The sequence below is a fragment of the Eriocheir sinensis genome, chromosome 13, assembly GCF_024679095.1.
Source record: "Eriocheir sinensis breed Jianghai 21 chromosome 13, ASM2467909v1, whole genome shotgun sequence".
Lineage (NCBI taxonomy): Eukaryota > Metazoa > Arthropoda > Malacostraca > Decapoda > Varunidae > Eriocheir > Eriocheir sinensis.
Window position 1 is genome coordinate 1 of NC_066521.1, and position 15,601 is coordinate 15,601.

The 15,601-nt window shown below is 44.8% G+C and overlaps 1 protein-coding gene and 2 long non-coding RNA genes across 6 annotated transcripts; 2 read left to right on the plus strand and 1 right to left on the minus strand.

Moving 5' to 3' along the window:
• Positions 1–98: 98 nt before the first annotated feature.
• LOC126997827 (chorion peroxidase-like) lies at positions 99–13,804 on the minus strand. 2 transcript variants are annotated; one of them, XM_050859036.1, is made up of 10 exons: positions 13,713–13,804; positions 12,852–13,237; positions 12,447–12,614; positions 8,223–8,415; positions 5,889–6,105; positions 4,903–5,058; positions 3,562–3,736; positions 2,695–2,863; positions 1,146–1,315; positions 99–238 (listed from the first exon to the last, which is right to left on the minus strand). In XM_050859036.1, the coding sequence occupies exons 2-10, from the start codon at positions 12,934–12,936 to the stop codon at positions 126–128; spliced, it is 1,446 nt and encodes a 481-aa protein (XP_050714993.1). In that variant the 5' UTR covers positions 12,937–13,237; positions 13,713–13,804; the 3' UTR covers positions 99–125. The 2 variants fall into 2 exon arrangements, with proteins under 2 accessions (XP_050714993.1, XP_050714994.1); XM_050859037.1 differs by lacking the exons at positions 4,903–5,058; positions 13,713–13,804 and having other exon boundaries at positions 12,852–13,408.
• Positions 9,864–11,162, plus strand: LOC126997828 (uncharacterized). 3 transcript variants are annotated; one of them, XR_007752392.1, is made up of 4 exons: positions 9,864–9,888; positions 10,182–10,261; positions 10,412–10,541; positions 10,602–10,770. It is a non-coding gene; the product is annotated as an uncharacterized LOC126997828 (long non-coding RNA). The 3 variants fall into 3 exon arrangements; XR_007752390.1 differs by lacking the exon at positions 9,864–9,888 and adding an exon at positions 11,067–11,162 and having other exon boundaries at positions 10,136–10,261; positions 10,397–10,541; positions 10,602–10,711; XR_007752389.1 differs by lacking the exon at positions 9,864–9,888 and having other exon boundaries at positions 10,136–10,261; positions 10,397–10,541.
• LOC126997829 (uncharacterized) lies at positions 11,335–12,113 on the plus strand. The gene is made up of 4 exons (XR_007752393.1): positions 11,335–11,426; positions 11,657–11,736; positions 11,912–12,001; positions 12,037–12,113. It is a non-coding gene; the product is annotated as an uncharacterized LOC126997829 (long non-coding RNA).
• Positions 13,805–15,601: the final 1,797 nt, after the last annotated feature.

Below are 15,601 nucleotides of genomic sequence, written 5' to 3' on the forward strand. Positions count from 1 at the left end.
CAAACTGGCGATCTGGCGCTTTGATATGCTTAAGAATACAAGCTGAAAACTATCGTAAACACACTTATTAAAACAGCACATACTGACTCATACAGAACCTCATAGTTTGACCGTCATTCTCATACTTACAGGAAGGAATCAGCCTCCAGCATGACCTTGGGCTGGACGTGCTGGAGCTTGTCGCTGTTGTCGCAGATCACACGTCCCAGGCTGGTCTTGCGGAGCTCGTAAAGTTGTTCTGAAAGTGTTTATTGAGCATATGTGAGCCAAAAATTGACTTGGTATATCTTTAAACACTATCTAGATATATGTTATTGGTGATGCAGGAAAATATTTAGGTTGGGAATCTTAACCAGGTAGCAGCGACGGGCCAAATTTGTGGCTTTACTGTGTAGCAGCGACGGGCCAAATTTGTGGCTTTACCGTGTAGCAGCGACAGGCCAAATTTGTGGCTTTACCGTGTAGCAGCGACAGGCCAAATTTGTGGCTTTACCGTGTAGCAGCGACAGGCCAAATTTGTGGCTTTACCGTGTAGCAGCGACGGGCCAAATTTGTGGCTTTACCGTGTAGCAGCGACGGGCCTAATTTGTGGCTTTACCGTGTATCAGCGACAGGCCAAATTTGTGGCTTTACCGTGTAACAGCGACGGGCCAAATTTGTGACTTTGCCGTGTAGCAGCGACAGGCCAAATTTGTGCCATGATGTAACACCCCCCAAAAGATGATATAAACTGATCACAAATGCTTTGATATATATTATGAAATGGTTTGTATGGATGATGATTTTTCTCATTTTTCTTGCTTAGAGGGACCATTAAGAAACATGATACCCGCTGTTACCGGGTTAAACACTTCTCTAAACACACACACACACACACACACACACACACACACACACACACACACACACACAGACTGATGCTTAATTTACGATGTTTTTGTTTGTATCTATGTATATGATGTTTTGATAGCAATAAATATATACTTACTAACTTACACACACACACACACACACACACACACACACACACACACACACAGACTGATGCTTAATTTATGATGTTTTTGTTTGTATCTATGTATATGATGTTTTGATAGCAATAAATATATACTTACTAACACACACACACACACACACACGCATACCCTTAGTGAATGAGGAGGGCAGGATGTCGTCCTCATACCAGTAACGATCGCCTCGCCTCAGGTAGTGGACCTGGCGACCAATCAAACAGCCAAACGTGGGCCCGACCAGCGCTCCACGGTTTGGCTTTTCCGCGAGTCCACCGGTGAAGAGATCCACATCATCCACATGCCTGGGAGATGGATGAGAGTTACCACATTGTTAGTAGAGGTTGTAGTAGTATTTTCAGGCCATTGTTAGTCTAGTGCAGGATAACAAAGGCCTTTCCCAATGTTCTCTAACTTAAAAGGGAAAGACTTCTTGTATGCCTATGAAGGAGAGAGAGAATTATTGCATTATTAGTAGAGGTAGTAGTAGTAGTAGTATTTTTAAGGCATTGTTAGTCTAGTGCAGGATAACAAAGGCCTTTCCCAATGTCTCCATCTTGAAGGGAAAGGCATCTTGTATTCTCAGGGCTAAAAAATATATAAGAAATTGTGTTAACAGAGAAATGTATGGGGGTTAAGATCACAGACTTAAGGCTTTGATACAAGGCTTCCTTACTTATAAATCCCTTGTAGTTTCTTGGTGTTTTCCAGGGCAACGACATCACTGAGGTCTTGGAAGGAGGCAGCTTTCAGGAGGCAGCTAACATTAACCTAGGACAGACCTGACCTAACCCACTACCTCCTTGCTATCATATTAAATCCATAAGAACTTAAGACTTTACATAACAGTCTGACAGCTAACATTAACCTAGGACAGACCTGACCTAACCCACTACCTCCTTGCTATCATATTAAATCCATAAGAACTTAAGACTTTACATAACGGTCTGACAGCTAACATTAACCTAGGACAGACCTGACCTAACCCACTACCTCCTTGCTATCATATTAAATCCATAAGAACTTAAGACTTTACATAATGGTCTGACAGCTAACGTTAACCTAGGGCAGACCTGACCTAACCCACTACCTCCTTGCTATCATATTAAATCCATAAGAACTTAAAACTTTACATAACAGTCTAACAGCTAACATTAACCTAGGACAGACCTGACCTAACCCACTACCTCCTTGCTATCATATTAAATCCATAAGAACTTAAGACTTTACATAACGGTCTGACAGCTAACATTAACCTAGGACAGACCTGACCTAACCCACTACCTCCTTGCTATCATATTAAATCCATAAGAACTTAAGACTTTACATAACAGTCTGACAGCTAACATTAACCTAGGACAGACCTGACCTAGCCCACTACCTCCTTGCTATCATATTAAATCCATAAGAACTTAAGACTTTACATAACAGTCTGACAGCTAACATTAACCTAGGACAGACCTATCATATTAAATCCATAAGAACTTAAGACTATCATATTAAATCCATAAGAACTTAAGACTTTACATAACAGTCTGACAGCTAACGTTAACCTAGGACAGACACAGACTAGCCGGAACACACTATAAACACTGCTTTTGGCTTCAGGGACATTCTCTAGCGCAGAACAACATAGGCATTTCCCAACAAGCAAACTGAAGCTACCAATACAAGGCTTCCTTACTTATAAATCCCTTGTAGTTTCTTGATGTTTTCCGGGGCAACGACGTCACTCAGGTCTTGGAAGGAGGCAGCTTTCGGGAGGCCGCAGAGGTGCCTCCAGCGGTTGTATCCAGCGATGCCGTGGTCACGCCCCTGCTGCAGGATCTGTGCCGCCAGGTCCAGGCCAACACCTGATAGATAGATAGATAGATAGATAGATAGATATTGAAAGATAGAAAGAGATATATGACCAGAAATAGGTAATACACACACACACACACACACACACACACACACACACACACACACAGAGGAGGAGACAAGGAAGAAGAAGAGGAGGAGGAAGAGGAGAGAAGAAGAGGAGGAGGAGGAGGAAAGCAAAGAGGAAGAAGAAGATGCAGAAGATAAAGCAAAAGAGGAGGAGGAGGAGGAAGAGGAGGAAGAGAAAGAAGAAGAACAAGAAGAAAAAGAGGAGGAGGAAGAACAAGAAGAAGATGATGCAGAAAAGGAAGAAGAGGAAGAAGAGGAGGAGGAGGAGGAGGAGGAGGAGGAGGAAGAGGAGGAGGAGGAGGAGGAGGAGGAGGAGGAAGAAGAGGAGGAGGAGGAGGAGGAGGAGGAGGAAGAGGAGGAGGATAAGGAAGAGAAAGAAGAAGAACAAGAAGAAAAAGAGGAGGAGGAAGAACAAGAAGAAGATGATGCAGAAAAGGAAGAAGAGGAAGAAGAGGAGGAGGAGGAGGAGGAGTAAGAGGAGAAAGAAGAACAGACACACATACACACCACACTAAATACACACACAAAAAAAAAAAATAATAATAATTAAAATAAAATGAAGATAAAAAAAATATAAAAATCCCCTATATACCCACCCCCACCATACCCCCATACCCACCAGTCTTAGCGTCCTCGAACATCTTGCTGGTCATGGCTTCGGAAATGGCCATGTCTTCGTTCTGGGCGTGGGAGCTGACCATCCCCTCAAGGACCTCGTCGAACTTGCCTCGCTCGTAAAGGTCGAAGGGTGCGTAGAAGGTGCTGGCAATGGGGCGTTCCTTGACCTTCTGACCCTGTGGCGGGGGAGGAAGAGGAGGAGGAGGAGGAGAAAGAAGAAGAACATGAGGAACAAGGAGAAGAAGGAGGAGGAGGAATAAGAGGAGGAGATGATGAATAAAAGGAAGAGGAGGAGGAGGAGGAGGAGGAGGAGGAGGAGGAGGAGGAGGAGGAGGAGGAAGAGGAGAAAGAGGAAGAGGAGGAGGAAGAGGAGGAAGAGGAGGAGGAGGAGGAGGAGGAGGAGGAGGAGGAGGAGGAGGAGGAGGGTTGGTTAGCATGAGTGAATTTGAGAAGAAGAGGAATAGAGGAGGAGGAGGAAGAGAGGAGGAGGAGGGGGTGAAGAGGAGGAGGAGGAGGAGGAGGAGGAGGAGGAGGAGGAGGATGGTTGGTTAGCATGAGTGAATTTGAGGAGAAGGAGGAGGAGGAGGAATAAGAGGAGGAGGGGATGAAGAAGAGAGGAGGAGGAGGAGGAGGAGGAGGAGGAGGACTGTTGGTTAGCATGAGTGAATTTGAGAAGGAAGAGAAATAAGAGAAGAAGGGGGTGGAGAGGAGGAGGAGGAGGAGAAGAAGGAGGAGGAGGAATAAGAGGAGGAGGGGATGAAGACGAGAGGAGGAGGAGGAGGAGGGTTGGTTAGCATGAGTGAATTTGAGGAGAAGAAGGAGGAGGAGGAATAAGAGGAGGAGGGGATGAAGAAGAGAGGAGGAGGAGGAGGAGGAGGAGGAGGAGGAGGAGGAGGAGTATGGTTGGATAGCATTATAGAATTTGAGCAGAAGAAGGAGGAGGAATAAGAGGAGGGGGTGAAGAGGAGGAGGAGGAGGAGGAGGAGGAGGAGGAGGAGGAGGAGGAGGAGGAGGAAGAGAGGAGGAGGAGGAGGAAGAAGAAGAGAGGAGGAGGAGGAGGAGGAGGAGGAGGAGGAGGAGGAAGAAGAAGAGAGGAGGAGGAGGAGGAAGAAGAAGAATTAACAAAGGGTAGACTAAACACACACACACACACACACACACACACACACATAGGCAGGCTTTTTCTTTAGCAGGCATTTTCATTTTTTCTTTGTTTCCTTTTTTCTTTCCCTTGAACTGTTTCCTCTACTGTAAAAAAATAAAATAATAAAAAACACAGTCAAGGTGCCGCCCCCCCCGCCCCCCACAAGCGACGTAAACAAACAAACAAACAAACACTCACGTCTTCAAAATAAGCCACTGTGTTCGGCATCATGGAGGCGACGAACTGGAGCGCTTGAGTGGCCACAGAGTTAGCGATGCCGGCGTTGATGTTGATGTCGTAGCTGGCGAAGAATCCCGAAGACTGCAGAGCCAGGCCATACTTCTCAATGATGCCCTGAGGAGGAGGAGGAGGAGGAGGTATGAGAAGAAGAAGGAGGAGAAGGAGGAGGAGGAGGAGGAGGAGAAGAAGTGTTTACGAAGGGCAGACTGTATAATTATGATAAGGAGGAGAAGGAGGAGGAGGAGGAGGCGAGAGACAGACAGAGAGACATGGAAAAGAAGGGAGGAGAGGAAGAGAAGGAAGAAGAAGAGGAGGAGGAGGAGGAGGAGGAGGAGGAGGCAAGAGACAGACAGAGAGGGAGAGATATGGAAAAGAAAGAAGGGAGGAGAGGAAGAGAAGGAAGAAGAGGAGGAGGAGGAGGAGGAGGAGGAGGAGGAGAGGAGGAGGAAGATTTATGATGGGTGGACTGTATGTTTATGATAAGGGAGGAGAGAAAGAGAGACAGAGGGGGAAGGAAGAGAAGGAAGGGAGGAGGAGGAGAGAGAAAGGAGAATGTGAAGGAAGATGAAGAAATAAGTTGAAAAAAAGGTAAAGAAAGAGGAGGAAAAGGAAGAAGAGGAAGAAGAAGAGGAAGAGAAAGAGGTCACACAAACACACAAACACACACACACACACACACACACTTACTTGGCCCAGAATCGAAGGCAGGAATTCTGTAAACGTAATATTCTCAAAATCAAAGGAGGAAGAGGAGGAGGAGGAGGAGGAGGAGGAGGTCACACACACACACACACACACACACACACACACACACACACACACACACACACACACACACACACACACACACACACACACACACACACACACACACACACACACACTAACACACACACACACACACACACTAACACACACACACACACACACACTAACACACGTACCTGGCCCAGAATCGACGTAAGGAACTCAGTGAACGTAATATGCTGAAGTGTTGCTCCTACGATCCTTCTGGCCTCCTGGAACATCTGCTCGTCCGTCCAGTGTGTGTTGAGCTCCGAGAGGAAGGTGGCAATGCGGTTGTGCTCCCTGACGAACAGCTGGTGCATGGCAGCGACCCCAATGTGTTCGTTTACACGGACGTCACCGGATTTGAAACACCTGGATGGGAAGGTTGATTTTTGGCCATTATTTTTATTATTATTATTTTGATTTGTATGGCAAGGAAGGGAGATGCAGTTACCTTCGTGCCCTCTCCTGTCCTTCCCTCCCCTTTCCTTCCCTTCTCTTCCCTTCCCTTCTAGGATCTTTGAAAAAGTAATGAAAAAATCCCTCATAAATTTTCTTGAAACTAAAAACATACTTAATCCAAGTCAGTTTGGTTTTCGTCGTGGTCTAAACACTTTCGATGCTTTAAGAACTTATTCAGAAGAAATCTATAACACTTTAGATAATAAACAGTCATTATTAAGCATCTTTGTTGACTTCACCAAAGCTTTTGATACAGTCAGACACGATATATTATTACGTAAGTTGTATTACTATGGAATTAGAGGTATTATTCATGACTGGTTTCAGGATTACTTATCCCACAGAACTCAATCAACCAAATTCCACACTCATCTATCTGCATCTCTACCTATTCAATACGGTGTTCCACAGGGCAGTGTCTTGGGTCCAATCCTGTTTCTCTTATATAAATGATATTACTTACATATTTACAAACCTTAAAACAATCCTTTTCGCAGATGACTCAACCTTAAATATTACTGGTGAAAATCCTACTGACATGATACATACAGCAAACACTGACCTACAAACCTTTCATAAATGGTGTCTGAGTAATAGATTAACAGTAATCTTAAACAAAACATTTTACATGCTATTTACTAATAAGTCACCATCAATGCTTCCGTCCCTATTTTTTTCCCATGACATTATAAGCAGAACTAATAAACATACATTATTAGGACTAACGCATGATGATACCATGACCTTTAAGCATCACGTAACAAACCAAATCCTTAAATTATCCAGGCTAGTATCTCTGTTATATCAAATTAAAGAATTAATGCCCATTGATGTTTTGAAAATGTTATATAACGCACATGTCTTACCACACCTGTATTACTGTACGCCTATCTGATGCAACACCTGCCCCACACACCTGTTACCTCTGTTTAGACTTCAAAAGAAAATAATAAGAATTATTACAAACTGTGACTACTTTGCCCACACACAACCTCTCTTTAAAGAAACAAATTCCTTAAAACTTTTTGACATAAATAAGCTACAAATTGGTATTTACATGTATAAAAAGATCAAAAGTGAAACCTCCGTGTCCTTACAGCCACAACATACTTATTTCACCCGTACTCAGGAAAATTTACGCCCACCTGCCCATAATTTAACACTTTTTCAACACTCACTTTCTTATTCAGGACCTAAAACCTGGAATTCTATTCCTAATAATATTAAAGTTCTAAATTCAATACACTCCTTTAAAAAACAATTTAAAAAACATATTCTTCTTAATTACAATTATTAAGTCCATGTATCATCTGTCAGTGTGTGTCCTCAGCTTAATCAATTATTACCTTATACTATTATTATTGTATTAATACTATTACTACTTACATTTACAGTACTACCATATTAATTTTATAAATCAATTACAATTTTTGTACTAATGATATTGTGTTAATATTATCACTTTAATTATTATTTACACTACTATTACTTTATAATTATCACAATGTTAATTATTATTATTATTACTATAACTATTATTAGTATTAGTATTAGTATTAGTATTATCATTATTATCATCATTTTACTTTTGTCATATGTTATATGTTTGTATATATATATATATATATATATATATATATATATATATATATATATATATATATATATATATATATATATATATATATATATATATATATATATATATATATATATATATATATATATATATATTTTTATTTATATATATTGATATATATATATATATCTATATATATATATATATATATATATAAAGCTCCCAGCTTTAAATGGGCTCTCTGAACTACAAAATTATTGTAAATACATAATAGTATAAAGGGATAATAAAATGTATCAAAATGTTTCAAATGTTTCCCTCTCCTTCCCTTTCCTTTCCTTTCCTTCCCTTCCCTTCCCTTCCCTTCCTTTCCTTTCCTTTCCTTCCCTAACCTAACCTGTCCTATGTAAGCCCACTCATAATAATACTAAATCAATCCCTCACTCACTTAAATCTTCCCGTGGCCTTGCAGTCGATCTGGTTGTCATCCTCCGCTAGTATCTGTGTGCTGCCCGGGCCCCGCTGCATCCTGAGAAGTCCGCTGGTGAACGCTCGTAGCTCATCGCTCTCCTCCTTGCTCGACCCGTAGATCACAGAGCCGTCGATGAAGGATGTCACCTGGTTGATCTGCTCTCTGGGCCCTGGTGGATTGGCGGTGGAATGGTTGATGCTTAGTTGTGTACGGTTGAGGAATGGCGGTAATTTGTGAGGCTGTCCATGGGAAAGTGTTGTGGAGGAGGAGGAGGAGGAGGAGGAGGAGGAGGATATGGTCATGAAAAATGGAAAAAAATTACATATGAAAATAAAATTAAATCGAAGAAGAAAAAGAGAAAAAGAAGGAGAGGAAGAAGAAGAAGAAGAAGAAGAAGAAGAGGGAAGAGGAGGAGGAGGAAGAAGAAAAAAATATATAGTAATGAAAAATAAATAAATAAATAAAATAAAAGAAGAAAAAGAAAAAGGAGATAAAGGAGAGGAAAGATTTATTAGAAGGAAAGGGAAGGGAAAGGAAGGGAAGGGAAGGGAAGGGAAGGGAAAGGAAGGGAAGTTAGGGAAGGGAAGGAAAGGGAAGGGAAGGGAAGGGAAGGGAGAGGAAAGGAAGGGAAAGGAAAGGAAAGGAAGGGAAGGGAAGGATGGGATGGGAAGGGATGGGAAGGGAAGGAAAGGAACGGAAGGGATGGGAAGGGAAAGGAAGGGAGGGGAAGGGAAGGGAAGGTTAGGGAAGGTTAGGGAAGGGAAGGTAAGGGAAGGGAAAGTTAGGGAAGGGAAGGAAAGGGAAGGGAAGGATGGGATGGGAAGGGATGGGAAGGGAAGGAAAGGAACGGAAGGGATGGGAAGGGAAGGGAAGGTTAGGGAAGGGAAGGAAAGGGAAGGGAAGGGAAGGAAAGGGAAAGGAAGGAAGGAAGAGAGGAAGGGAAGGGAAGGAAGGAAGGAAGGGAAGGAAGGAAGGAAGGAAGGGAAAGGAAAGGGAAGGAAGGTTAGGGAAGGGGAAGGAAGGAGGGGAAAGGAAGGGAAGGGAAGGAAGGAAGGAAGGAATGGAAGGGAGGAAGGAAGGAATGGAAGGGAAGGGAGGAAGGAAGGAAGGGAAGGGAAGGAAGGAAGGAAGGGAAGGGAAGGACGGGAAGGGAAGGGAAGGAAGGGAAGGGAAGGGACAGGAAGGGAAGGGATAGGAAGGGAAGAGAAGGGAAGGAAGGGAAGGGAAGGGGAAGAAAGGAAGGGAAGGGAAGGTTAGGGAAGGGAAGGAAGGGATAGGAAGGAAGGAAGGGAAGGAAGGGAAGGAAGGGAAGGATAGGAAGGGAAGGGAAGGAAGGGAAGGAAGGGAAGGAAGGGAAGGGAAGGAAAGAAAGGAAAGGGAAGGGAAGGTTAGGGAAGGATGGGATGGGAAGGGAAAGGAAGGGATGGGAAGGGAAGGAAAGGAATGGAAGGGATGGGAAAGGAAGGGAAGGTTAGGGAAGGGAAAGTTAGGGAAGGGAAGGAAAGGGAAGGGAAGGGAAGGGAAGGGAAAGTTAGGGAAAGGAAAGGGAAGGGAAGGGAAGGGAAAGGAAGGAGAGGGAAGGGAAGGTGAGGGAAGAAAGGAATGAAGGAAAGTTAGGGAAGGGAAGGAAAGGGAAGGGAAGGTTAGGGAAGGGAAGGTTAGGGAAGGGAATGTAAGGAAATGGAAGGTAATGGTAGGGAAGGTTAGGGAAGGGAAGGAAAGGGAAGGGAAGAAGGGAAGGAAGGAAAGGAAGGAAGGAAGGAAGGGAAGGGAAGGTTAGGGAAGGAATGTAAGGAAATGGAAGGAAAATTAAAGGGAAGGGAAGGGAAGGGAAGGGAAGGGAAGGGAAGGTTAGGGAAGGGAAGGAAAGGGAAGGGAAGGTTAGGGAAGGAAAGGGAAGGGAAGGTTAGGGAAGGGAAGGTTAGGGAAGGGAAGGTTAGGGAAGGGAAGGTTAGGGAAGGGAATGTAAGGAAATGGAAGGGAAAGTTAGGGAAGGGAAGGAAAGGGAAGGGAAGGTTAGGGAAGGGAAGGTTAGGGAAGGGAATGTAAGGAAATGGAAGGGAATGTTAGGGAAGGGAAGGAAAGGGAAGGGAAGGTTAGGGAAGGGAAGGTTAGGGAAGGGAAGGTTAGGGAAGGAAAGGGAAGGGAAGGTTAGGGAAGGGAAGGTTAGGGAAGGGAATGTAAGGAAATGGAAGGGAAAGTTAGGGAAGGGAAGGAAAGGGAAGGGAAGGTTAGGGAAGGGAAGGTTAGGGAAGGGAATGTAAGGAAATGGAAGGGAAAGTTAGGGAAGGGAAGGTTAGGGAAGGGAAGGTTAGGGAAGGGAAGGTTAGGGAAGGGAATGTTAGGGAAGGGAAGGAAAGGGAAGGGAAGGTTAGGGAAGGGAAGGTTAGGGAAGGGAATGTAAGGAAATGGAAGGGAAAGTTAGGGAAGGGAAGGAAAGGGAAGGGAAGGTTAGGGAAGGGAAGGTTAGGGAAGGGAATGTAAGGAAATGGAAGGGAAAGTTAGGGAAGGGAAGGAAAGGGAAGGGAAGGAAAGGGAAGGTTAGGAAAGGGAATGTAAGGAAATGGAAGGAAAAGTTAGGGAAGGGAAGGTTAGGGAAGGGAAGGTTAGGGAAGGGAATGTAAGGAAATGGAAGGGAAAGTTAGGGAAGGGAAGGAAAGGGAAGGGAAGGTTAGGGAAGGGAAGGTTAGGGAAGGGAATGGAAGGGAAAGTTAGGGAAGGGAAGGAAAGGGAAGGGAAGGGAAGGTTAGGGAAGGGAAGGTTAGGGAAGGGAATGTAAGGAAATGGAAGGGAAAGTTAGGGAAGGGAAGGGAAGGGAAGGTTAGGGAAGGGAATGTAAGGAAATGGAAGGGAAAGTTAGGGAAGGGAAGGAAAGGGAAGGGAAGGTTAGGGAAGGGAAGGAAAGGGAAGGGAAGGTTAGGGAAGGGAATGTAAGGAAATGGAAGGGAATGGAAGGGAAGGAAAGGGAAGGGAAGGGAAGGTTAGGGAAGGGAAGGTTAGGGAAGGGAAGGTTAGGGAAGGGAAGGTTAGGGAAGGGAATGTAAGGAAATGGAAGGGAAAGTTAGGGAAGGGAAGGAAAGGGAAGGTTAGGGAAGGGAAGGTTAGGGAAGGGAAGGTTAGGGAAGGGAATGTAAGGAAATGGAAGGGAAAGTTAGGGAAGGGAAGGAAAGGGAAGGGAAGGTTAGGGAAGGGAAGGTTAGGGAAGGGAATGTAAGGAAATGGAAGGGAAAGTTAGGGAAGGAAAGGGAAGGGAAGGTTAGGGAAGGGAAGGTTAGGGAAGGGAAGGTTAGGGAAGGGAATGTAAGGAGATGGAAGGGAAAGTTAGGGAAGGGAAGGGAAGGGAAGGTTAGGGAAGGGAATGTAAGGTAATGGAAGGGAAAGTTAGGGAAGGGAAGGAAAGGGAAGGGAAGGTTAGGGAAGGGAAGGTTAGGGAAGGGAATGTAAGGAAATGGAAGGGAAAGTTAGGGAAGGGAAGGAAAGGGAAGGGAAGGTTAGGGAAGGGAATGTAAGGAAATGGAAGGGAAAGTTAGGGAAGGGAAGGAAAGGGAAGGGAAGGGAAGGTTAGGGAAGGGAAGGTTAGGGAAGGGAAGGTTAGGGAAGGGAAGGTTAGGGAAGGGAAAGTTAGGGAAGGGAAGGAAAGGGAAGGGAAGGTTAGGGAAGGGAAGGTTAGGGAAGGGAAGGTTAGGGAAGGGAATGTAAGGAAATGGAAGGGAAAGTTAGGGAAGGGAAGGAAAGGGAAGGGAAGGTTAGGGAAGGTTAGGGAATGGAATGTAATGATTTGGAAGGGAAGGTTAGGGAAGGGAAGGAAAGGGAAGGGAAGGTTAGGGAAGGGAAGGTTAGGGAAGGGAATGTAAGGAAATGGAAGGGAAGGTTAGGGAAGGGAAGGTTAGGGAAGGGAATGTAAGGAAATGGAAGGGAAAGTTAGGGAAGGGAAGGAAAGGGAAGGGAAGGTTAGGGAAGGGAAGGTTAGGGAAGGGAAAGTTAGGGAAGGGAAGGGAAGGGAAAAAAAAAATCAAAGAAAAAAGAAGGAACAACAACAACAACAACAACAACAACAACAACAACAACAACAACAACAAGAGGGAGAAAGAGAGAGAGAAAGAGAAGAAGAAAAAAAAGAATTAGTCATGAAAAATCAAAATTAAATAATAAAAAAAAAAAAATCGAAAGGTCAACCAGAAACGACCCCAAGACACTGACCTAGCGTGCACCCAGTCCTCGGAGCCGTGCCTGACCTCACGTATTCCTGGCACTTCGGTTTGAGCGGGAAATAGATCGGGTCGTTATCGGGGATGCAAAACGGGTAACAGTCGGGGTGGAAGTCGCTGAAGTTGACCCCACAGCAACGGAGACGCTGGCCGATGTACCCTGGGGTGGGTGGGGGGGAAGGGAGGGAGGGGGGTTAGTTTCTCTCTCTCTCTCTCCATTTCTCTATTTTCTTTAACAATATCGATTTCTTTCTCTCTCTCTCATCCCCCCTCTCTCTCTCTCTTATTTTCTCTATTTTCCTTATTTATTTTTACTTCTTTTATGTCCGTTTTCTTTCTTTAATCTCTCTCTCTCTCTCTCTCTCTCTCTCTCTCTCTCTCTCTCTCTCTCACTAACCTGCCATCTGCGGCGTATGCGAGAGGTCGTGTGAGATGAACTGTCCGAACACTGCCGCCACCGAGGTCATAAACTTGTGCGGCATATCATGGTCGCGATGGAGGGCCAGACTGATCACTCACGTCGACGGGAGAAAATCACCCGAGGTCGCCTGCCGCGGTCCGGACACCCCGTCGCCGTCATTTGCTGGGAGGAAACGGGGATATCTGGTGTTGGCGTTACCCCATTTTGGATTCTGGACGTTATTACAGTAGCTGTTTAATGCGCGGTATTTTCTCGGCTGGCACGGGAAGTCAACCTCCACCGGGCACTGGTCGCCGAGGACAGTCCCACATACGTCCGCTGTCGGAAGGCCGTAGCTCACCTGATCCTGGTCCAACCGAAACCTGGTAGAAATTGGTGGTCAGTATTGTTGTTTGTTTATTTTGATTATGTTATTTTTTGTTATTTTTCTTCTCCTTCCTTCCCTTATTTATTGTCCCCTTTTCTTCCCTTCCCTTTCCTTTCCCTCACTTTTCAGATGTTCCATTCTTCCTTATTTCCTTCCCTTCCTTTTCCTTCTTATCCATTCCCATCCCTTCCCTTTCCTTCCCTTCCCATCCCATCCCATCCCTTCCCATTGCATCCAATCCCTTCCCATCCCATCCAGTCCAATACATTCCCATCCCTTTCCTTCCCTTCCCTTCCCATCCCATCCCTTCCCATTGCATCCTATCCCTTCCCATCCCATCCAGTCCAATCCATTCCCTTCCCTTCCCTTTCCTTCCTTTCCCTTCTCTTCCCAATCCTTCCCTTCCCTTCCCTTTCTATTTCCCCTACTACTACTACTACTACTACTACTACTACTACTACTACTACTACCAGAAGGTATTGGATCGATATCAACAGGCAGCGGAAATCCAGAAGTGACGAGCGGAATTTGTTGAACAGATCTTTCCGCCCTCTCCCCCCGCTGTGTGTGTATTCACCTAGTTGTATTTACCTAGTTGTAGTTTTACATGGCCTGGGCATTATGCTCGTGTGGTCCCGTCTCCGTATCTGCATTTATCCAACTTATCTTTAAAGCTTTGCACACTCCTCACTGATACTATATCCTCGCTCAGACTGTTCCAAACCTCTACATTTCTTTGCGGGAAGCTATACTTCTTTGTCTCTCAAGCATCTCCCCTTTCTCAACTTTTTACTGTGTCCTCTTGTATTTCTGCTTATGTTTCCTTCTGTTAGTAGCAGTTCTTCATTATCTACTTCATCTATTTTGTTTTAATAATTTATAAATTTGGATTAGGTCTCCCCTTTCTCTTCTTTGTTCCAGTGTTGTTAAGTTCATTTCCTTTAATCTTTCCTCGTATATTAATCCCTCCAACTCTGGGACCATTTTTGATGCCATCCTCTGTATTCTTTCTAGTTTCTTTATATGCTTCTTCTTATGGGGGGACCACACTACCTCTGCATATTCTAATTTTGCTCTAATCATGGTAGTGTGTGTGTGTGTGTGTGTGTGTGAGTGTGTGTGTGTGTGTGTGTGTGTGTGTGTGTGTGCGTGTGTACCAGAAGAAGGAAGGAAGGAATAGGGAACTGAGAAAGAGGAGGAGGAAGAAGAAGAAGAAGAAGAAAAAGAAGAAGAAAAAGAAGAGAGGAGGAGGAGGAAATAGATAAATAAGAAGGAAGGAAGGAGGAGAATAAGAGAAGGAGGAGGAGGAGGAGGAGGAGGAGGGGAATAAAGACCATAAGAAAGAACAGAAGTAAAAGAAAGAATAAACAATAATAATAATAATAATAATAATAATAATAATAATAATAATAATAATAATACATAATAATAAATAATTAAACATGCACTTACTTTGTTGTTGTTGTTCTTCTTTTCTTTCTTCCTTGCTATCTGCAAAAAGAGAGAAACATGGGAAACTTAAACAAATATCCTCTCTCTCTCTCTCTCTCTTTTTCATAACCAAAGTAGTAGCAGTAGTAGTAGTAGTAGTAGTAGGAGGAGGAGGAGTAACCATGGAAACCTGATGATGTCTTTTATATAGGCACACACACACACACACACACACACGCACACACTGCATGGGGCAATAGAATAAGGCATGATGTTACTATCAATGTTGATGATTATAAAATGAAACTTCTTGGTAACAGTAGTAGTAGTAGTAGTAGTAGTTGTGTAAGTAGTGGCTCGCGATGCCCTCCCCTCTGTGGCCTCAACCCTTACAGCGCGGGTGTGGACAATAGTGGGTCACAGCTGGTGCCTGGGCTCAAACCGCGGGTGTGGACAATAGTGGGTCTGGCTGGTGCCTGGGCTCAAACCATGAGTGTGTGGACAATAGTGGGTCACAGCTGGTGCCTGGGCTCAAACCGCATGGTGTGGACACAGTGGGTCACAGCTGGTGCCTGGGCTCAAACCACGCGGGTGTGGACAATAGTGGGTCACAGCTGGTGCCTGGGCTCCAAACCGCGAGGTGTGGACAATAGTGGAGTCACAGCTGGTGCCTTGGCTCAAACCGCGGGTGTGGACAATAGTGGGTCACAGCTGGTGCCTGGCTCAAACCGCGGGTGTGTACAATAGAGGGTCACAGCTGGTGCCTGGCTCAAACCACGGGTGTGTACAGTAGAGGGTCACAGCTGGTGCCTGGCTCAAACCGTGGGTGTGGACAATAGTGGGTCACAGCTGGTGCCTGGGCTCAAACCGTGGGTGTGGACAATAGCGGGTCACAGCTGGTGCCTGGGCTCAAACCGTGGGTGTGGAC

Excerpts from the sequence above, each read along its gene's own strand:
- LOC126997827 (XM_050859036.1), bottom strand. The coding sequence starts at position 12,936 with ATGCCGCACAAGTTTATGACCTCGGTGGCGGCAGTGTTCGGACAGTTC. Across the intron at positions 12,615-12,851 it reads GCATACGCCGCAGATGGCAG|GGTACATCGGCCAGCGTCTC; the intron begins GTTAGTGAGAGA and ends CACCCACCCCAG. Across the intron at positions 2,864-3,561 it reads GTTCGAGGACGCTAAGACTG|GTGTTGGCCTGGACCTGGCG; the intron begins GTGGGTATGGGG and ends TCTATCTATCAG.